The 23,400-nt window shown below is 48.8% G+C and overlaps 1 protein-coding gene across 1 annotated transcript in view; it reads right to left on the bottom strand.

The window, feature by feature from the left end:
• LOC136835062 (uncharacterized) overlaps positions 1–23,400 on the bottom strand; it is a 104,594-nt gene that overhangs the window by 47,165 nt on the left and 34,029 nt on the right. The window contains exon 2 of the mRNA XM_067098182.1: positions 23,035–23,221. Within this exon, the coding sequence (XP_066954283.1) occupies positions 23,035–23,125 (91 nt within the window). The 5' untranslated portion in view covers positions 23,126–23,221. The remainder of the gene's footprint in view (positions 1–23,034; positions 23,222–23,400) is intronic.

The raw sequence follows: 23,400 nt of genomic DNA, 5'->3' as shown, positions 1-23,400 counted from the left end.
AAATCGGAAAAAACCGAGTAGGGCCGGGCGAGCCGAGCCGATCACGATAACGCGATCCAGCTGGTTGGTATGGACGCGGTGGACTGGGAGGCAGGTGGGGCAAGCCGAGCCGAAACCCAGTCTGGCAAGCCGAGTCGAGCCGAGCCAGTCTGGCAAGCCGAGTCCGTCTGCCGAGCCAGTCTGGTCAAGCCGAGTTGAGTCGAGCCAGTCTCGTAAGTGCAACGGGGCCGAGCCGAGCCAATTGCGCGAACACAATCGTAACTGGGCAGGCCGGACTCGTCTGCTGTGAACAATTGCAGTTTCCCAAACTCTAAACTCCTTGAGGCCGAGGCCCCTCGAGAAGAAAGGTTCAGAGGGGAATTCTGTGTCTGCTATCTTGCATGCTCGAACCCTAAAGTTCGAGACAAGAACGAAGCCCGCCCGAGCAACCGAAGCAGCTGGCGGGCAGTATCGACACCTGGCGTCGCAGCACCCGACACCTGGGTGTCCAGGCAACCAGACACCTGGGTGTCTGGCACTTTCTCTCACCCTGTGCCTCTCGTGAGCGCCAGATTCATAAAATTCGAGCTCCCGAGACTTCCGAAACCTGGAGTGTTTCCTAACAGATCGAAAGATTTCAACACCAGTCTTAGATGCAGACACCTGGACTGGCAACGAGGCTCAAGCCTGAGAGGCCTTAGAGCTCAAGGCCCCCGAACACCTGTTTCCACAGGAGAATGTCCTTTCTACCCGAGATCAGGAAGAAGCCAGCGAGAGAAACTTGTCTAACAGAGTCAGACCCTTAGAAGTCCTGGGACTCCCAAATTGAATCTCTTCCCTGCTTCTTCTGATGTTCAAACTGACAGGATCGAACCAGGCTGGGAACCCGACCGATGGCAAACACTTGGAGCAGCATTTGCACAGAACCAGTCTTAGATGCAGACTTCCAAGACTGGCAACGAACTGGGCGGAAAATCTCTCGACCAGATTGGGATACTCTTAGATTCCATAGAATCTCGAGCCCTTTTGCCTATCTTGTTTCCCACAGGAGAATGGACCTCAGGAATTCTTCACAAACTGAGGTCTGGAAGCCAGCGGCCTCAAAAAAAAACCCAGGGCTATCGGAATCGGTTTCCTAACCGAGAGGTCGAACTTGAGACCCACTGCCTCCGGGAGACAGTCCAACGTGAGGGGCTTCCTTTAAGAAGCAGCATTCCATTTCACTGGACCGACGGAGGTCTGTCGATTGGGACCAGAGGACCTCCTGGAAGGGAAGACAACTGCAGAAGGATCGAGGGTGATGAAGAGGCTGGGGCTACTTCAAGACACTTCCTTCTTCAATTAACATCTTCTCAGGATGGTGGATTGAAAGAACTGGGCCGGCAGGAACAAGTATCCAGGACCAGACTGAAAAAGTCTTCAATGAAGGCAGGAGCTGCAAAAGCCAGGCATCACCTCAACAGGGACGACTTCCAAGTCTTCCCCCCCATCTTAGACAGAATGGCAACTACTGCTGGGGTAGCTGGCAGGAAAACTCACTGTCAACCTGGGCAACCTAAAAAGCAAAGAAATCAGGATAGCCAGGAGCTAAAACTCTGGTTCAGAGGAACAGCCCAGGACGCACTTCCACCAGGCCTTTTCCTTGGAGGCAACATCTTCTCCAGGATGGCAGAATCAACCTCAATCCTGGCTTCAGGAACAGGAATGAGCGGCCCTGAGCCCACTCCTAAGATGGGTCTGTTCAGGACATCCGATGCAGGAGCTCTTAGAAGGAAGGCAGTGACTACCAGTGTAGACAGAATGTCTTAAAAGTCACCAAGCGACAGGAGAGAGGGTCTAATAGGAGACCAAGAGAGTTCCTACAGATGTCAAGGAGTTGACATATAGCATAACACAGGTTCCTCAGACAGAAGAAACAAGATACCAGGAAGCAGCAACAGCATACAAAAACCAGCAATGACAGGACGGACTACATGGTCAGAGTCTCCATCCCAACCAGGAAATATGTCATCTAATCAGGACAAAGTGGCCATGGGAGCAACACAAGAATGAATGTCGGGAACTTCATGCGAATTCTTGATAATCCAGCCAACTATCTTTGTCAATCTCACTGTCAACCTGAAAGAAAAGCAAAGATGATTAGTAGAGATCTTCTCCCGCTACGAGCGGGAATACTCTGAGGCGAGGTTGCCCGATCTGAACACTGTCTTGCAAAAAGTGTCCAAGGAAGAAAGATTCCTAAAGGGAGAAGGAAGAACCTGTTATACATGGAGGGCAGAAGCCTTATCAAGGAAAGAACTAACACTTCCGGACAGGCGGAGAGCAACACTCAATGGAAGAAATTAGTGATTCCTTTATGGAGGGCAGAAGCCAGAATTTTTCTAACTCTGCCCTTGAAACCGAGGCAAAAGATATTGCTGGAAAGCTATATCTTGAAAGTATGTGAGGGCGCTTCAGTAGCATTGGGTTCTTGCATGGAGAGAAATCATTACCACTTGGTTACGCTACTCCAGTTATGCCCTTGATGTCAAACCTGGACATAGGCAGGGAACGATCCTTAAGCAACATCATCAATCAGTGGGTTTGTATTAACAAATATCAAACACACGTATATATAAACAAAAATACAAAGATCCCACTAAAATAAGAGCTTTTAACGAAAGTCACGTCAACCTGAATGAAAACATCGCCAATATGACGGCCAAAGCAAACTGAGAATGTTTACATCCGGGCAGTGGGTATCCCGCCTGCCTGGTGGTAGTTACTTTGCCTAACCACCTTGCTCAAAGAGTTTAATACCCAAAGCCTTACGCCTGAAAGTAATTCCTAATGTAAAGGACCGAGGTTTGTATACCTGTGTCGGAACAAAGTAGGGTTAGGCTGGGAAGTCTCCACTCGCTCTGGAGGAAAAAATTCTCCTCCAGAACGAGACGAGACCCCGAGAGGATGTCCCATCTCAACCACTCCCCATGCCCTTCCACACCCATGAAACGAATGAGGAAGGGGAGGGGAGTCCTCACCCATAGAGGGAGGAGCAAGCAGGGGAAGCCTCACGGGAGGAGAAATGAACCCGACACATTAGCCAAATTTTGTTCCGATGAGTTGTCTGGGGTGTAGACCTCAGACGATTCCTCAAACTATCTTATGACGGTAGCGTCTCCTCCCCTTGAACTTCCTCCATTGCTCAAATTTAGACCAAGAGCAACAATCGCTAGATGTTTGGTGTGTCACACTTTGAATACACACCAGCAAGATGGGCAGAGAGTGTGGGTCCGTCAAAATTGACGCTAGATCTAAAGGAGTTACATTTCTTGCCTCCTACCCCAGGACATTACACGCTGGGGATAGGAAGGCTTATTAGAAATTATCAACATTCATGATTGCAAAGAAAAAACAAGAACTTTCCCATCAAAAAGGAGAAAAAAGGGCAGTCAGGCAGAGAGCGAAGAAACAACGTCCGCATTCTATGATGGCCAAAAAAAAATTGGAATGTTTACATCCGGGCAGGCGGTACTCCCACCTCCCGGACAGTAGTTAACTGCCTAACCACCTTGTTTGAAGTTCAACGGCCGTTTCCAGCCTACGCCTGAAAGTAATCCCTAATGTAAAGGACCAAGGGTTTGTATATTGTGTCGGAACAACTGTGATTTGTTCTGACACAATATACAAACCGTTGGTCCTTTACACTAGGAAGACTCACTGGTTGAAGGGAGGAATCTGAGTGAGTCTCCTGAACTGACTGGAGTTCTGCACACCTAGGCTACTCCTCCTGGTCAAAAGAGCGAGGAGGAGTACCTGAGCCTCTGACATACTGATCGGAGTGTAGGATCTGCAAGATCAAATGTCAGACACTGGACCTTATCGCAGAGTGAGGAAACATGACTCATACGAAATAGGCCGGAAGAATCTTAGAGTCAGAGGCAGTAAGGAAAAGCTGAGATAAGGTTTCCCATATTGCCAGTCTCTCCTTCCTCCTCTTGCTAGAGGAAGGAGCGGAACTGCTTCTATGATTCTAGGAGAAAAACAGAACGGGTGCTCGATGTGTAGTCTTACCGCATCAGTGCCAGGCCCAGCACTTGTTGGTTTGAGTCCTATTCTCATCCTGATGGAGGAGAAGTAGAAGGACGGGGAAGGAGGAAGAAGAGAGGCCAGTCACTCTCGGAATCCTTCTCACTTCCAGAACCAACACCTTAGGCAAGATGCTGCTCATCCTCTTGAAGGAGATGGGTAAGAAACAACTTGCTGAGCAGCCACCACAGGGCCAAGGAAAAAAGGTTCCAAGGGCCTGTGGGCAAGACCATAAGAAGACAAGAATGTGGTCTATGAAACCACGTCTTGCTTCCAGACCAACAGAAACTTCCAGAATGCGAGGGTGGACCAAGCCATCGACTTCGTGAGCTCTTGGGTGGAAGGTACCGGTATCGTCGTTGTCAGCTGCCGAATACCTCCTTCGATTGCTTCACGAAGCCAAGAGGAAGATGTGTCCTTAGACACTTCTTCCTTGGGAGAGAGAGTACTAGCGAAAATGTTGACGACATCCAGGTTAGGAGTGTGGAGCCTTTTCGGAAAGTACCACAGCTCCCTAATAGGACAAAGTAACAAATGATCTGCATCATCAACACAAAGTCCAAGGAGGAAGGGAACAAGAAGGACTCGAACCCGACAATAGATGCCGAAGGATTTGGAGTCCACCTACGACATCCGAGAAGGAGCCGCGGTATTGATCCCCTTCACCTGTTCTTCCATCTTCTAAGCCAAGGTAGGAGCAAGATGAGAGATGGTCCTAAGAGGGCACATCTCTTATCCGACGACTCTCATAAGGGCGTGTGCAGCATGGGACAGGAACCCTAAACGACAGTCACATGCCACCCAGGGAACAGTTCCCTGGGACAGTAAGACAGAAGAAGCTTCTCATCAGTAGCTAAATCTCAACAGAGGAGAAGAAGGCTACTTCAGATAGAAGACTAGGTCGCAAGGGCCTATGTTCTTCACAAATGAAAGGGAAAGAAGCAACCCTCGGCGGCGAAGACAAGGAAGTCCAGACTTGAAGAACGACTCTGACCTGAGAAGAAGTTCCGCAACAACACCCACCAGCGAAGACGGCTCCAGTCCCTGGGAATGTTGCAGAGGACTTCAAGAGATATCCAGCTATATCCGCTGCCACTTGGTGAGAAAGCCTATGCTTGCAAGGGAAGCTGGAAGGTCTCCCAGTCCTGAACACACCAGGATGTACTGCCCGAAGAACCGCTTCTTGAGTAGCTGCTACAGGAGGTTGGGTTAAACAGAATTTTCTCAATGACTCGGCTATCAGGTCAGGCGAGAGGCAAAGTCTTCCAGCATTTGTCTGTAACTAGGGGTGAGCAATGCTTAAGAACCCCTAGCAAAACAGACAAATACAGTGGGAAAAAGGTAGATATCAAGTTTCCCAGAAAGACAGCATACCTCAACAGAGCGGTCCCTGGGCCTGGTATGAAGGAGCAAAAAAACTACCGACTTGTGTGCAGGAGGCAACAGAAAGATGGTAGGGATTTCTCAGTCGAGCAGTCTCTTCATGAATCTTCGAAAGAGTGAGCAGCATGTTTCCGTCCCCGATCACTCAAACCCGAGGCCAAGCTTGCCTGCCAATACATCCCCACCAGGGATGCATCTGGCTAATTGAGATGTCAAGTACACTATAGAACACTCAAGTACCTGCAAATGTTGACATATGAAACAGGAGGAAAAAACTATTACCTCCTGTCTTCGACAAATGCCACTACTGTGGTTTGTTGTTCAACGAACAACTGAGTGTCGCAAAACTCATCCTGAATTCTCAGGAAGGCCAAAAGGCTGCCTTGAGTCCAGGATGGTGATGAGAAGGTACTAATCGTCTTTGGTCCAGCACCTTCAAGATAAAGTCTTACAGGTGTGCGCCTATCCCTCGATCAGTGAATCTGTAAGTAGACACACGATGTGAGGGGTATATGCAAGCATATTCGAAGGTTCCTTCAATCAAGCATTAGCCTGACTCTTTCCTCATACTTAGAAGAGGAATGGAAGCAGACCTCCATTCTCCGCCCTGGGGAAGCTTCTGCATGATGACAGGATATCGAGACAATTAGCTCTAGCTGGGCTGGCATTTCCCAAATCGGGAGCACGGGAGAGGAAACGGGATGGAAGTTTGAAGAAAAGAATTGCTGAGACCTAAGGGAAGTAAATACTTCTGAAGGAATCCATTCCTAGGTTTCGGCAATGTCGCTGCCAGCTCCAGAGACTTAATAAGTATCATTTCATCCAGGAATCTGCAGTAAGAGACCTTCTTCCTGGTCAATAGTTCTTTCTCTCTTCCCTTCTTCCCTCATCCCTTATGGAAAAGAGGGTGGAAAGAGACACAGTTATGCGCACTTTCCTAGAAGGGAAGAAGAGGGCTGTGTTCCGCAATCTTCTATAGAAGCCTAGGACTTCTTAGGAGTTGAGGGGGGCTGGCTTGAACTCAAGGTCGAGTCGAGATGACTAAGACCCAAAGGTCTTGGCCATTGTCCAAAGGACAAGGCAGTGCCCTGGTACGAACCTTGATTACCAAGGTATCTGGCAAATCTCTGAAAGAGAAAGGCAGAACCAAGTAAAGGTTCATTCCTAAGGGTCGAGCCAACTCGGGACTTACGAAACTGGAGATCCGAATTGGGACAAAGTCCTTCTTCTTAGCACCAGAATTGCCCACAGAACTGCAGTCAGCAAGACCCTCCGAGGCAAGAAGAATTCATATTCTGTCAAGGCAGGGGAGAAGCTTGGTGTCTCGACCTGAATTAACTCCTTCTCCAAGAAAAGAATTCATCAGGTCAATAGAATGCTCTCTTGAAACAAGGACCGCGGTTAGCCCTGACACTCGACCCCTCGGGAACTGCAAGGGTTATGAGTGATGAAGATTATTCATTGGAGGAGTCATGGGCCTGTCCTGGGGATCCTGGCGCTGACATATCGGCGCGAAGTTCTCCGAAAAACGAGGGGATCACAACCTGAAGAGGAAGACCCTCGCTGCTTCCGAAGCGTGAAACTCCTGTACTTCTACCCGTGGAGGGAGCCTTGACAAATCCCATGAACCCGTCTTCGGCTAACTGGTTGTACTATGAGGCAATCGGGGGACCGATACCCAAAGCACACCAGGAAGCCAAACTCCGAAGAGCCCTCTCTGTCCATCTCTTGCTTCTTGGAACAACCGAGAGGAAAAGAGAACAGGTGAGGAGAAAGAGTACCCCTACCTGTCCTGCCAGTAAGATAAGCAGGAGAGGCAGACCGTGAGCGATAATCAACCGAAGGAAATTACTGCCACACGGGGGAAGAAGAGTGCTTGTGCTGTGGCAAAGCGCTTCCCTGGGAAGAGCAGAAAGTTCACTCGAACATAGCCGAGAACCTGAATCAGAAAAAATAGAGTAGGGCCGAGCCGAGCCAAGCACGAGAACCAATCCAAATCACGTTGGTATGATCCAGCGGTGGACCAGGCTGGGTGGTATGCAGGTGGACTGGGAGGCAGGTCTGGCAAGCGAGCGAGCCGAGCCAGTCTCGTAAAGCGAGCCAGACCAGGGGGCAAGCAGCAAACCGAGCCAGAGCCAGACTCTAATCACGCCAGACACAATGTGACAATTGCTATCGAACTGGACAGGGCGGAACTCATTTGCCATGAACTATTGCTAGTTTCCCGAACTCTGAACTCCTTCGAGGCCGAGGCCCCTAGAGAAGAAGGTTCAAAGGGGAATTCTGTGTCTGCTATCCTGCATGCTCGAACCCTAAGGTTCAAGACAAGTATGAAACCCGGCCAAGCAACAGAAGCAGCTGGCGGGCAGTATTGAGACACCTGGCCTTTGGCACCCAGACACCTGGTGTCTCACACCAGACACCTGGGTGTCTCACCTGGGTGCACCAACCAGACACCTGGGTGTCTTGGCACTTTCTCTCGTCCTGTGCCTCTCGTCAGGAGACTGCTCGTGATTCATAGAATTCAAGCTCCCCATGAGACTCCCAAAAATCGGGAGCAGCTGCTTTCAGTTTCCTAAGAGATCGAAAGAGCCAGGCACACAACCAGTCTTAGATGCAGACTTCCAAGACTGGCAATGAGGGCGTGGCCTCTTGAGGCCACACTCTCGTGTCCCCCGAAACGCCAGACCCCACAGGAGAATGCGAATCAGTGGGCAGGAAAAGCCAACGAGAGAAACTTGTCTCCCAGAAGAGAGTCAGTCCCTTAGAGGTCCCACAGGACTCCCGAAGGGAATCTCTTCCCTGCTTCTTCTGGTGTTCAAACCGACAGGATCAAGACACCAAGCTGGGAACCCGACCAAGCACTGGCAAGCACTCGGGGAGCACTTGTGGTGCTGGCAGGAAGAGTTGAGACACCTTGGTGCCTTGGCCCTTTCTCTCGCACTGCTCCCAAACTGGGCCGGGGAGAGTACTCTCCAGACCAGATCAGGGTACTCAATATTCCATACAATCTCAAGCACCCGGAGCGCTTCGCAAACGAGCGCCCGAAGCAGCCCCCGTCTTAGAGGTGGAACCTCTAGGACTGGGAACGGGATCGCAAACCGACGTCTGCGCGCCTGCGTCTCCCAAAACACAAAACCCAGGGCTATGCAAGTCGGTTTCCTAACCTGAAGGTCAGGAAGAACCAACGAGAGACCCACTGCCTCCCTGGAAGGAGGCAGTCCCTAGACATCCAAGGGAATCAAGGGGAATAAGCAGCCTTCCTTTCCTTCGGCCGGCAGAGGTCTGTCCGATTCCCAGGACCCCCTTGGACCTCAGGAGAGGAAGGGAAGAGGCAGGAGAAGAAAAAATCGAAGATAAGATGAAGAAGACAGCGGCTACTTCCTTCACCTCCACTCTGACATCTTCTACAGGATGGTGGACACGAAACATCGTAACCTCCAGGGCAGTCAGGCAGGAACACAACGGAAGCAGCCCAGGACACCACCACCAGGAGAAGCAGCAGGCATGATCAGGACAGCTGATGCAGGAGCTACGGCAGCAGTTCGGAAGGCAGGAGCTACTGCAACGGCCAGGAACGTCACTTCCACAGGGCGACTTCCTTCACATTCACACCGACATCTTCTACAGGATGGCGGACATTGTAACCTCCGGGGCAGCTGGCAGGACCACAACGGAAGCGGCCCCGGGCACAACCACCAGAAGAAGCAGCAGGCATGATCAGGACAGCCGATGCAGGAGCTACGGCAGCGGTTCAGAAGGCAGGAGCTACTGCAACGGCCAGGAACATCACTTCCACAAGGCGACTTCCTTCCCTTCACGCCCATCTTCTACAGGATGGCACAATAACAGGGCAGCTGGCAGGAACACAATGAAATCGGCCCCAGGCCCGACCACCAGGAGAAGCAGCGGGCACGATCAGGACAGCCGATGCAGGAGCTACGGAAGCAGTTCAGAAGGCAGGAGCTACTGCAATGGACAGGAACGATCAGGACGGCTGCGGCAGGAGACCAGGAAGAGCTGCCCAGAGACTTGTCGAGTTAACAGGAGCATAACACAGGAAACAGCAAGAGCAGATGGACCACAGGTATGCCAGAGGCATTGCCACAGCATACATGAAGGCCAGCAATGACAGCGATCGATCCACATAGGTGGGAACAGAGTTGGAATGATCCCGACGTGGAACTATGTCATCCAGCCTGGTACTGTGGTTGATCCCGAAGCAATACTAAATGAATGTCAGGACTGCTTCATGCACGATATCCCCTGAGATATCCAGCCAACTACTGCTGTGTCTGCGATGCTCACTGTCAACCTGAAAGAAAAAGCAAAGATGATTAGTAGAGGGAGACTCCTCTCGCTACAAGGGGAACTGCCCTACACAGTGAGATGAGGTACCCAAAAAGAGGTCGCCTGACCGCCTCCCGTGGTCTTCGCTCGCTCGTAGAGAGATCTCTACTGAAGGAGAAAAGGAAGAACCTACTGGGAGAGAAAAAGACAGAGGGGAGGCCACCAAGGGTGCCCTGGAAGCAGAACTTACAGACGACACCCGCAACCTCCCACCCGCCCTGTAGTTCTCTAAACACATGCAGCGAAAACAACATCCAGCACAAGTAGGAAGGAAGCAGTCATGCCCTTGTACACGGAGGGCAGGAGCCCAAGAAGGGAAGCAAACTCTTACATCCCGATTAATGTAGGGGAGCAAAGATATTACGTCTCAATCTAATATTTCTGATTGTACATGGGAATGCCCTCAGTATCTAAATAAAGGGCTACTGTAAGAGAAGCATTAACACTCGGTTACACCCCTCTAAATAACCCCTTGGTCGTCAAACGCCAAGACACAGCGCAGGCGAACGACAGCTTATGCAAGGTTATCACAAATTGTGGGTTAGTATTAATAAATATTAAACACGTAATATATACAAAAAATTCATTAAGACCCCACCGGGATAATAAGAGCTTAACGACAGTCAGGTGGAGAGAACCGAAACCACGTCTGCAACGCATTATGGCCGAAAGCAAACCGGAATGTTTACATCCGGGCCGGTGGGTATTCCTGCCTACCTGGCAGTAGTTACTGCCTAACCACCTTGCTCAAGAGTTTAATGGCTGTTTCCAACCTACGCTGAAAGTAATTCCTAATGTAAAGGACCGACGGTTTGTATATTGTGTCGGAACAATAGTAATCTATAACCCTGTGACAAACCCAGCGATTCTGCATTATATTGAGCCAAATTGAAAACCCTATCACCAGAATTACCACCACCGCAAGACGAACCAAACTCATCCACCGAAGGAAAAGGAACCTTCGAGGATGAAGGAGCATTCTCCAACACTACAGAGCCCAACAAACCCGAAACCACATCCGAACGATGAACCACGGACTTAGAAACCTTTTGTTGTAAAGAACTCGAAGCAGGAAATAAAACCAAAGATGGATCCAAGAAGCCGTCACACTAAAAATCCCGACCGAAACCGAACCCGAAGAAGACAGCACCTTCCACTTCTCTTCCTAACCTATTTTCCTTACTCGTCTGTGTCTTACCTAAGTCTACATCAACCTCAGAACTTACACCTTGAGTGGGAAGGGAAAATCTGCTGCCAACACTGCCTGCTCTGCTGGGGGCTGGCAGAACCATTACCTTGAAGGCTTATTTCTCATGACCCCCAAGCACACCAAAATTCTTTTTGGAACATGCAAGGGGGCTGAAAAAGAACGATTAGAATCAACTATGCTACTACTATCACTATCTCTAGTCTCTGTTATCTTACTCATCAGGCTAGAAATAGGCTAGACATATTGGATGATAAACTGTCCTCTAACTTCTTGAATAACTCTGAATCTAACGCTTCCTTATCTGCTGATTGTAACCCTCTTAGAGGCAAAGGATTTTCTGTGTTTCAAATAACCCCCCATTTGATCTACTGACCAAGACCAATACTCATCACATCTCTGACTGTTACTACACTGAACCTTCCTATATAAAATACAAACAAAGTGTCGATCGTGTTTGAAGGTACTCATCCTACGCTTGCAGGACGTGCAGGACTGATGAGCGGAAGCATCTCCAGCAGTAGAAGGATCAGTCGTCGAAGATGTAGACAAAGTGGAAGCAGCAGCGCTAGCAGACGGCAACATCTTCTTGTCTGACTTATCCAATCGAGTCCAAAGTACTGATCCAAAGTTAAAACCAGGAAAGAAGTTCTAAATCCAGTCAATAAAGTATAAATCCAGGAGAAAGGCGTTGAAAGGTCCAAAATCGTAATCTGATGTCCAAATTCTTTAAATGGGGGTCGGGCTAAATGACCAAAAGTTTGCCTGATGTGGGACACACCCCAACAGCACGGCAAACAAAAAACAATTGGGGATGTCAGCCACTGTCGGCCGGTATTTGCAGCAGCGTTGTCAGCGGTACCTCAGGTAACTCATTTGACAAGATTTTTCCTGTAGCATTGGTATTGCTGACAGTTAATACCCACTTTGTGGGTAAAATTATGGGGATATAGTTCGGGCTGGTCAGTGACCAGGGCTAATTCAGGTGTTCAGGGAGTGTATTGCAATACTCTTAGCTAAGTAATTACTGGGTAAGTATATATAAAACTTTATTTTATTATAAAAATGTCATATGTGTCCAAAAAGGCAACTGTCTGGGAACTTCTATTGACATTTCTTAGAAGGTCTGTGAACCAATGCCTCCTTGGCCACAAAGGCGCAGTTAGAATCATGGTGGTGTTCTGGGATTCTTTCAATTTCTTGAGCATTTCCTTCAACAGCGGAAATGGAGGGAAAGCATATACGTATAGGTTTGTCCAGTTTAAAGCCATAGCGTCTACTGCCCAGGCTTGAGGGTCTGGAACTGGTAAGATGTACAGTACAACCGGAGACGAGATTCAACTTTATTGCAAAGAGATCGATGGGAGGTTGGCCGAACTCTTTCCAAATTGCCTCCCACAAAGTTGGGTTTAACGTCCATTCGTGGGAGAGTACCTGTCCTGGACAGCTTGGCATGTATGCCAAAACATTAAATCGACCGGGTACAAACTGGGGCATTAGGACAATGTTCCTCTCCTCTGTCCAGAGGAGTAAATCCATGGTAATGGCTACTAACGTTTCTGACTTCATACACCCTTGTCTTCTTAGGTACGACAGAGATGCTGAGTTGTTTGAGAAGACAGAAATTGCTTTGTTGGTTACTGCACTTTCCAGCTTCTGCTGCCCTTTTTTGATAGCCAACAACTCCTTGCAGTTTATGTGCAGATTTTTCTCAACAGGGGACCATACTCCAGAAGCAAACTGAGTCCCCATAACTATACCCCAGTCCTTGTCTGAGGCATCTTAATACAGTGAGAGGTCTGGGCTTGGGGACTCTAGACATCCCTACAAGCAGCCTCTCTTGGACATCCACCAAAGAAGATAAGGGAACAGGTCTGGGTTTCAGGGCACTAACTTGTGGACTGGCTGTGACTCCTTGTGCCAGTGCCTCCTCAAGCGCAACTGAAACGGTCTTATTCGTAGTCGAGCACCTGGGACTAACTTCTCCAGAGAAGACATGTGACCTAACAGAGACAATCAGCATTTGGCTGGCATGCTTCCTGAGGAGGCAAATTTGCCTGCAATTGACAATAGATAACTTACTTGAGCAAGTGTAGGAAAAACCTTAAAAAGAACAGAATCTTTCTCCATGCCCAGGTAGGTCACTCTCTGAGATGGTTCCAGTGAAGGCTTTGTTAAGTTTATCAGTAACCATAAGGATTTTGCTATGCCTAGAACTAGCTCTCTTGGCCTCAGGCAATCTGCCCTGGACTTCGCAATGATAATCCAATAATCCAGGTACAAAATAACAATATTTAAAAGTAAATTGTATTTTTCCTAACTATACAAACCCGAGGTCCTTTACATTAGGGATTACTTTCAGGCGTAGGCTGGAAACGGCCATTAAACTCTTGAACAAGGTGGTTAGGCAGTAACTACCTCCAGGTAGGCGGGGATACCCGCCTGCCCGGATGTAAACATTCCAGTTTGCCTTTCGGCCCAGGTACAGATTGAGGGGTGGCATGAGGTGGGCATAAAGTGTAAAGGACCTCGGGTTTGTATAGTTAGGAAAAATACAATTTACTTTTAAAAATTGTTATTTGTTCCGACACAATATACAAACCCTCGGTCCTTTACATTAGGAGACTCACTGATTGGAGGGAGGAATCTGATAAAGTCTCTCTGAACTGACTGGAGTTCACCACCTTGTCTTCCCTTCCTGGTCGTGAGAACTGACAAAAGATCTGGTTGTAAGAAACGTCAGTGTCAGACTTCTGGGTCCCTTTGCATGAAAGAGGAAACGTCAGTTCATGCAAAGTAGGCTAGGAAGAATTTGACGTCGGATGACAATAAGGCAAATACAAGCATTGGGTTTGTCTCATAGTCATGGTCTCCTTCCTCCCCTTGCAAGAGGAAGGAGTGGGGTTGCTTCTATTAACCTGAACGGAAATAGAACGGGAGCTCCCGTTATGTGCTTATCTGCCTCGATCGCCCGGTCCAGCTTGTAACGGCATGTCCGCTCCTGCCCGTGGGAAGAGAGCCAGGATGGGGAGAAAGAAGAGAGGCCAGTCACTCAACATTCATTCTCCCAATCACAACCGTACAACATAGGCGAGATGCAACCTGTCCCGTTAGGGGAGCTGGATAAGCTACACAACTTGTTGAGCAGCCACCACAGGACCCAAGGAAAAAGTGTCCAAGGACTTGTGTGCAACATCCCGGAGGTAGAAGGAGGTGAAGGTAGTCTGTTGGGACCACACACCCGCCTTCAGCACCTGTGATACCGACATATTCTTCCGAATGCGAGGATGGACCAAGCCATCGACTTTGTGAGCTCTCGGGTGAAAGGTACCGGTATCGTTGTCATCAGCTGCCAAGTACCTCCTTTGATCACTTCACGAAGTCAGGAGGAAGATGTGTCCTTAGACACTTCTTCCTTGGGAGAGACAGTACTAGCCAAAACGTTGACGACATCCAGGTTAGGAATGTCGAACCTTTCGGAAAGTACCACAGCTCCCAATAGGACAAAGTAACGAATGATCTGGATCATCGATACAAAGTCCAAGGAGGAGGGGAACAAGAAGGACTCGAACCTGACAGTCGATGCCAATGGATTCGGAGTCCACCTACGACATCCGAGAAGGAGTCGAGGTATGATCCCCATCCCTGTTCTTCCATCTTCTACGCCAAGGCCAGGGTAAGATGAGAGATGGACCTAAGAGGGCATATCTCTATCTGACGACTCTCGTAGGGTGAGTGCAGAGCACGGACAGGAACCCTAAACGAGAGTCGCATGCCACCCAGGAAACAGTTCCCTGGGAGAGCATGACTGAAGAAGCTTCTCGTCCGTAGCTAACTCTCGACTGAGGAGACGAAGGCTACTTCAGATAGAAGACTAGGTCGCAAGGGCCTACGTTCTTCACGAATGAAAGGGAGAGAAGCAGCCCTCGGTGGAGAAGACGAGGAAGTCCAGACTTGACGAGCGACTCTGATCCGAGAAGAAGTTCCGACAATGACACCACCAGCGAAGACGGATCCAGTCCCAGGGACAGTGTTGCAGAGGACTTCAAGGGATATCCAGCTATATCTGTTGCTTGCTCAGCACAGAGAAAGCCTGTGCTTGCAAGGAAAGCTGGAAAGTCTCCCAGTCCTGAACACACAGGGATGTACTGCCTCAAGAACCGCTTCTTGTGTAGCTGCACAGGAGGATGGGTCAAGCGAATTCTTCTAGATGCCTCGGCAATCAGGTCGGATGAAGGCCAAAGTCTTCCTGTGTATTTGTCTGTAACTCGGGTGAGCAATGTTTGTGAACCCTCCCTCAGCTTGCTGCTTCGGACAAATACGGAGGGAAAAAAAATGATATCGAAGTTTTCACCAAAAGACAGCATGCCTCAACAGAGCGGCCCCTGGTCTGGTATGAAGGAGCGAGAAAACACTACTGACTTGTGTGCAGGGAGGCAACAGAAGGACGGTAGGGATTTCTCAGTCCAGCAGTCTCTGCATGAATCTTCGTGAAGAAAGAGTGAGCAGCATGTTCAGCATGTCCGTCGATCACTCAAACCCGAGGCCAGGCTTGCCTACCAATACATCCCCACCAGGAATGCATCTGGTTAATTGAGCTGTCGAGTGTGCAATAGAACAACACTCGAGTACCTTCAAATGTCGAGATGAAACAGGGGAAAAAACGATTGCCTCCTGTTTGTCGACAAATGCCACTACTGTGGTTTTGTTGTTCAACGAAACCAGTGAGTGCTGCAAAACCCATCCTGAATTCTCAGACGGCCAAAAGGCTGCCCTGAGCCCAGGACGGTGACGAGAAGGTACTAATCGTCTCAGTCACACAAATTCAAGACAAGGTCTTACCAGTGTGCGCCTATTCCTCAATCTGTGAATCCGTAAGTAGACACAAGATGTGAGGAGAATATGCAAGCATATTCGAAGGTTCCTTCAATCAAGCATTAGCCTAACTCTTTCCTCATACATCGAAGAGGAAAGAACGGGGAAAAGGAAGCAGACTTCCATTTTCCACCATGGGGAAGCTTCTGCAAGATGACAGGGTACCGAGGCAATTAGCTCTAGCTGGCTAGCATTTCCCGAATCGGGAGCACAGGAGAGGTGGTGGGATGAAAGTTCGATGGAAAGAATTGCCGAGACCTAAGGGAAATAGATACTTCTCCTGAAGGGATCCATTCCCAGGTCTCGGCAATGTCGCTGCCAGTTCCAGAGACTCGATAAGTATCATTTAGTCCAGGCATCAGCAGTTGAAATCTTCTTCTGAAGCCTAGGACTTCTTAGCTAAGAAGTTGAGGGGGGCTGGCTTGAACTCAAGGTTAAGTTGAGATGACTAAGACCCAAAGTTCTTGGCCATTGTCCAAAGGACAAGTCAGTGCCCTGGTGGGAACCTTGATTACCGGGGTATCTGACAAATCTCTGAAAAAGAAAGGCAGAACCAAGTAAAGGTTCGTTCCCAAGGGTCGAGCCAACTCGGGACTTACGAAACTGGAGATCCGAATTGGGACAAAGTCCTTCTTCTTAGCACCAGAATTGCCCAAAAAACTGCAGTCGGCAAGACCCTCCGAGGCAAGAAGAATTCATATTCTGTCGAGGCAGGGTGGAAGTTTGGTGTCTCGACCTGAATTAACTCCTTCAAGAAAAGAATCCATCAGGTCGAGAACGCTTTCTGGAAGACAGGACTGTAAAAGCGGTCCCTGACACTCGGCCCCTCGGAAACTGCAAGGGTTGCAAGTGATGAAGGTTATTCATTGGGGAGCCGCGGTCCTGTCCCGGGGATCCTCGCGCCGAGAATCAGCGAAGTTCCCGGCACGGGGCGATCGCATCTGAAGAGGAAGACCCTCACTGTTTCCGATCGTGAAACTCCTGTACCTCTTCCCTTGGAGGAGACCTTGACAGATCCCATGAAACCCTCCTCGGCTACCTGGTTATAATACGAGAGAATCGGGGGACCGATACCCAAAGCACGCCAGGCAGCCGAACTCCGAAAGAAAATTTCGTCGGAGCTCTCTCTGTCCGTCTCACACCTCTCGGAACAACTGAGAGGAAAAGAGAACAGGTGAGGAGAAAAGAGTATCCCTACCTGTCCTGCCAGTATGATAAGCAGGAGAAGCAGACCGTGAGCTATAATCAACCGAAGGAGATAACTGCCACACGGGGAAAGAAGAGCACTTCTGCCGTGGCAAAGCGCTTTCCTGGGAAGAGCAAAAAAGTTCACTCGAACACAGCCAAGAACCCGAACCGGAAAAAACCGAGTAGGGCCGAGCCGAGCCGAGCTGATCACGCGAACGCGATCCAGCTGGTCGGTATGCGGCGGACTGGGAGGCAGGTGGGGCGAGCCGAGCCGAGCCGAGCCGAGCCAGTCTGGCAAGCCGAGTCGAGCCGAGCCGAGCCGAGCCGAGCAAGTCTGGCAAGCTGGGTCGAGCCGAGCCAGTCTCGTAAGTGCGACCGGGGGCCGAGCCGAGCCAATTGAGCAAACACAATCATAACTGGGCAGGCCGGACTCGTCTGCTGTGAACAACTGCTAGTTTCCCGAACTCTAAACTCCTTCGAGGCCGAGGCCCCTCGAGAAGAAGGTTCAAAGGGGAATTCTGTGTCTGCTATCTTGCATGCTCTAACCCCAAAGTTCGAGACACAAGAAAGAAGCCTGGCTGAGCAACCGAAGCAGCTGGCGGGCAGTATCGAGACACCTGGCGTCGCGGCACACCGACACCTGGGTGTCCAGGCAACCAGACACCTGGATGTCTCGGCACTTTCTCTCGTCCTGTGCCTCTCGTAAGGAGAGCGCTCGTGATTCAAAGAATTCGAGCTACCTGCGAGACTTCCAAAAATCGGGAGCGGCTGCTTTGTTTCCTAATAGATCGAAAGAGCCAAGCACAGAACCAGTCTTAGACGCAGACTTCCAAGACTGGCAACGAGGGCGTGGCCTCAAGAGGCCGCGCTCTCGCGGCCCCCGAAATGCAAGATCCCACAGGAGAATGCGAATCGGTCAATGAGAGAAACTTGTCTCCCGGAAGAGAGTCAGTCCCTTAGAAGTCCCGCAGGACTCCCAAAGTGAATCTCTTCCCTGCTTCTTCTGGTGTTCGAACCGAGAGGATCGAGACACCAGGCTGGGAACCCGACCGAGCACTGGCAAACACTCGGGGAGTGCTTGCGGTGCTGGCAGGAAGAGGAACCAAGACACCTGGGTGCCTAGGCCCTTTCTCTCACACTGCTCCTGAACTGGGCCCAGGAAAAACTCTCCAGACCAGATTGGGATACTCGATATTCCATAGAATCTCGAGCACTCGAAGCGGCTCATGACCAGCGCCAAGCAGGCCCCATCTTAGAGGCGGAACCTCTAAGACTCGAACGGGATCGCAAACTGAGGTTTGCGCGCCCCCACTGTGGCTTCGAAAACAAAACCCAGGGCTATGCGAATCGGTTTCCTAACCCGAAGGTCGGGAAGAGCCAACGAGACCCACTGCGGTTCGGAAGGCAGGAGCTACTGCAACGGACAGAATGTCATTTGAAAGTCACCAGCAGCGACAGGAGCGATCAGGGCGGCTGCGGCAGGAGACCAGGAGAGCAGCCCAGAGACTGTCGTCGAGTTGACAAGAGCATAACACAGGGAACAGCAGGAGCAGATGGACCACAGATACGCAGGAAGCATTGCAACAGCATACATGAAAACCAGCAATGACAGCGATCGATCTACATCGGCGGGAACAGAGTCACAGCGATCCCGACGTAGAAATATGTCATCTAATCAGGTATTGTGGTCGATCCTGAAGCAACGCTGAATGAATGTCGGGACTGCTTCATGCAAGATATTCTTGATATATCCAGCCAACTACTGCTGTGTCTGCGATGCTCACTGTCAATCTGAAAGAAAAACAAAGATGATTAGTAGAGGGGGCTCCTCCCGCTACAAGGGAACAGCCCTACGCAGCGGGAGGAGGTACTCTAGACGAGGTCGGTGCTCGCTTCCCCCCGGTCTTCGCCCGACGAGCGAGCAAAGAGGGCGAAGGAGAGAGATCTACTAAGGGGAGAAGGAAGAACCTACGGGAAGAGAAAAAAGGATGGAGGGGAGGCCACCAAGGGCGCCGTGGAAGCGGAACTTATCAACGACAGCTGTGACCTCCCACTCGGCCCGCAAATCTCTAAGCGCAGGCGGCGAGTAACACTCAGCATAAGTAGGAAGAAATTAGTGATGCCCCTTACACACGGAGGGCAGAAGCCCAAGAAGGGAACTAACTCTTACGTCCCGATGGATGTAAGGGTTGTGAAGATATTGCGTCCCAAACTATCTCCGAAAGTACAAGGGCGCCTTCAGTATTTACGTAAAGGGCCGCTGGAGAGAAGCATTACCACTTGGTTACGCTACTCCAGTTATGCCCTTGGCCATCAAACCCAAGACACAGGCAGGGAACGATGGCTTACGCAAGGTTATCACAAATCGTGGGTTTGTATTAATAAAAATCAAACACACGTATATATACACAAAAATACAGAAAGATCCCACCGGGATAATAAGAGCTTAACGACAGTCAGGTAGAGAGAACGAAAACACGTCAGCAACGCATGACGGCCGAAAGCAAACTGGAATCTTTACATCCGGGCAGGCGGGTATCCCCGCCTACCTGGAGGTAGTTACTGCCTAACCACCTTGCTCAAGAGTTTAACGGCCGTTTCCAGCCTACGCCTGAAAGTAATTCCTAATGTAAAGGACCAAGGGTTTGTATATTGTGTCAGAACAAAGTATCTTTACTCCTAGTAAGTGAAGCTATTTCACGAAGGGGGATAAGACCCTGGTGAAAACCTGAGGTGTGGAACTTAGCGAAACAAAGAGCTCGAAATTGGTACGTCTTTCCCTCAAAGACAAAGTGTAGGAACTTTCTGGAATGTTGGTGAATGGGGACATGAAAGTAAGCGTCCTTCATGTCCACCGTAAACACCCATGCCTCTTTCTCCAAGGCGGCTAAGACCCTGGAGGCCGACTCCATGGAAAAAGGGGACAGTTGGATATAGAGGCTGAGCTTGGATACGTCCAAAACAGGCCTCCAACCTCCATTGCCTTTGGAACTAGGAAAAGTCTGCTGTAAAAACCTGGTGAAGTAGCCGGTATTTCCTTTATAGCTATCTTCCCTAACAGAGAAGAGACTTCCTAACTTAAGAACCTTCTCTTCTCTGGGTTGCCTTTGTAAGGCCGAAAGGCTATGGGTTGGTTTGAAAGACGAGGCAAACTCTTGAAAGGAATGTAATAGCCTTCCAAGAGTACTTTCGCTACCCAAGTGTCTACCCAAGGCCTAACCTGCCCCCCACAGGCACCTGAGGGCTCAAGGAACTATTCTTTATTAGACTTAGGACTCTTTGTTATAAGAGGAAGAGACAAACTTCCCTCCCCTTGCAGAACGGGATTTGGAACTTTGCTGGCGAAAGGATACTTTCCTCTTTCCAACACTTGGAAAGGAAGACCTAGCTAAGGAGGTAGCATTGCCTGAAGGCTGTTTAAAAAGAAGAGGAAGACGCAGGAGCCTTCCCTTTCGAAGCTTGGGACTGACGGATAAAAGACATATTCTCTGTCTTCTCAGTCTCCGAGGCTATAGATACAGACAGTTTTTCTTCAATAATCTTCCCAAAAGGATGTGCTGAAATTAAAGACTGTTTACTAAGGGGGTAAATTGAAGGAACCAGCAGAGAGCAAAGCTGCTCTCTTCTGAGAACTTTAAGGTTGCTTACAACAGGGAAAGCTCGCCTATCACATCATGAAATACTTTATCTAGGGAAGCAAAAAACCCTAAGGCCTTAACAAAAGGATTCCTGAACAAAGGAGGAAGAAGCTCACCAAACTCCCTCAAACACTGTTTGACTGTGTTCAGTACAATTTCACATAAGGACATAGCTTTGATAGCGTTAGTCAAACTCTTATACATATCCTCAGCCTCTGGAATAAAGAAATGCAGCCTGCCTGATGCAACAGCACCTTTCTTAGTCAGAAAAACCATAGACAAAAAAGCGCCGTCCACTGCCGGATCAGGAGAAAAGGGGAGAAACTCCCCTGTCCGATACACTAGTGGCTTCCCAGCATGAAGGAAGGGAGACAAAAGAGGGGATCCTTTAGAGGAGACCTTCTTAGGCAAAGCCTTAGTAATAGAGTCAAATCTCCCATGTACAGAATCTGACAGCCTAAAGGAAGGGAGAGGAGAATAATCAGACCCCAACCTGGAAGCTCTTAGATTGCGAGCAGTATTCGAATGCTCCACTGAAAAGAACTGAGGATATCTGTCCAAACACGACTGAACCAGTTCCTTAAAACCTGAAGTGACCAATTCTAAGTGTTCCTCTTCCTTATTCAGGGGTAATGCAGGAGAAGGAGAAGGCTGGGAGGAAGAGCTGGGCCTAAACAAATCTTCCTCCTCTGAGACAACTGAAGAAGCCTCAGAACCAGATGGTCTTGTAAGGCCTGGTGCTAAAATTTTACTAATCCACTCTGGTAAATACTTGAACTGAGAACGGTCTCTCTCAAGATCTGATTAAGAAAACCCAGCTGACAAAGGAGGGCAAGAACCCTTTAACCACGGTGACTTACCTTCCAACACGGGAGAAGCGTGGCCTGTTCCCTTGATTCCACTAAAACTTGTTCGCTTGCACTAATCTCACTCATCTTACTATTTGAAGACTCAAGAATCATAGACACTAACTGCGGGACCGAAGAAACTCTATGGCCTACTGTCTCTTGATGATTCGTCGACTCTTCCCTCGGACTCGATGAGGGGGCAAACAGCCTGGCTGAGGCGGCGAGCAGACTCAATGAAGCTTCCCGTAGCCTAGAATACACCTGGTGCGGATTCGACACTTCCTGCGGCCTCAAATATCTGACACACTTAGTCTTAGCTTCAGAAAGACTGTCCATAAAAGCCGCAAAAGCCTCGGAAGTGGAAAACCTACAGCCTTTATGAAATCAAAACTCGGACTATCGTCAACAGAAAAGGAGTCGACGCACGTACGCTTACTGCCCAAATGCCTAGCTAATGACTCTGGACTCCTTGAGATGGCTGAAGGCGCAGCGGTGTTGTTCACTGCCAAATGTGATCGGTTACCTGATTCAGATGAATCACTATACAGTAATAGCTTTGGGAATGTCTTTAGGCAAGCACAATTTGCGTTTGTCTACCGAAGACTGAGAAGCAAAGGTAGGAGACAGAGGGCACAGTCCACGAACATCCTGGGTGCTGACAGACAAGGCTGAGTTCGCGAGTTGCCAATGGAATGAGGGGACACTGTCCTTGCCAATGCATTAGATACAATAAATACAAAAGATTCAAATTTGTTACATAAAAATTCAATCTTAGATTTTACAGAATCAATATCAGACTGCATTGAATCTAACCTACTACTACTAACTACCCTGAGCTGACTTAGTGGGTGTGGAAGGATGAGAATCTATTATAGAAGAGGAATCAATAGACCTATGTATCTCTTGATCAAAAGTTAATTCTAAGAAAGACTTAGATGCAAGACTAGCTGTTCTCTTTACATTCTTTCTAAGCCTATCCTTCTTTCCTTTAATACGATACTTTACCATCTTCTCAAAATCTAGCAAAGACCACTCCTTGCAATGATCACACCGGTTGTCCACATCATACATTACCCCACGACGATCAATGCATACATCGTGTGTATCAAACTTTAAAGAAGCCAATCTGGTCTTGCAACTGCTTACCTTGCAAAATCTAAGGGATTTTGATTAGAAACATGGAGAAGAATCCATAATGAAAAAACAAATCACAGTCTAGACAATCTAAGTTGATAACCCCCCAAAACAAAAAACACACAAACAAAAAATTCAGAGCACTGCCGTCCAATTTTGCCGACAAGGGTAGAATGAGCAACCGAACCATTTGCTGTCCCCCACCCTACAAAGGGTGGGGGTAACTATTGGGAACGTTCGTTAACGAGTGTTTCAATTTTAACAACTGTTGAACCCGCGCCAAAGTAGCCACAGACAAAGCTAAATGATAGAGGGTAAGTTTCACCTCAAAAATATCAATTAATAACCAGTAGCTTTACTGTACCTGCTTGGGGTTCTTCTTCAGATTCTCCATACATATGAAGTAACTGATTTTTACCCTCTAACTGAACACAACAGTCATCAGGTGATATCATTTTACAGGTAGCACTTCTACTTTACTTTAAGATATGAGACCTTAAGCAAAATCGGGATTACACGCTGAGACAGCATTCCTATAAAAGACAGTACATCTGAAATGAATAAAAATTCTGGTTAACACACAAACTAATGGCAACCTTCAACAAAATCTAAACTCTATAGTCATAATGGAAGGCTATTCTTGGTTATAAAAGATGCGCCATAAACTGATACTGTACATATAACCTTACAAACTTCATAAATACAGATTTGAGTAACTTTCAAGTCCTAT

The sequence above is a fragment of the Macrobrachium rosenbergii genome, chromosome 4, assembly GCF_040412425.1.
Source record: "Macrobrachium rosenbergii isolate ZJJX-2024 chromosome 4, ASM4041242v1, whole genome shotgun sequence".
In the NCBI taxonomy this organism is placed as follows: Eukaryota; Metazoa; Arthropoda; class Malacostraca; order Decapoda; family Palaemonidae; genus Macrobrachium; species Macrobrachium rosenbergii.
This window is presented reverse-complemented; position numbering and strand designations above follow the sequence as displayed.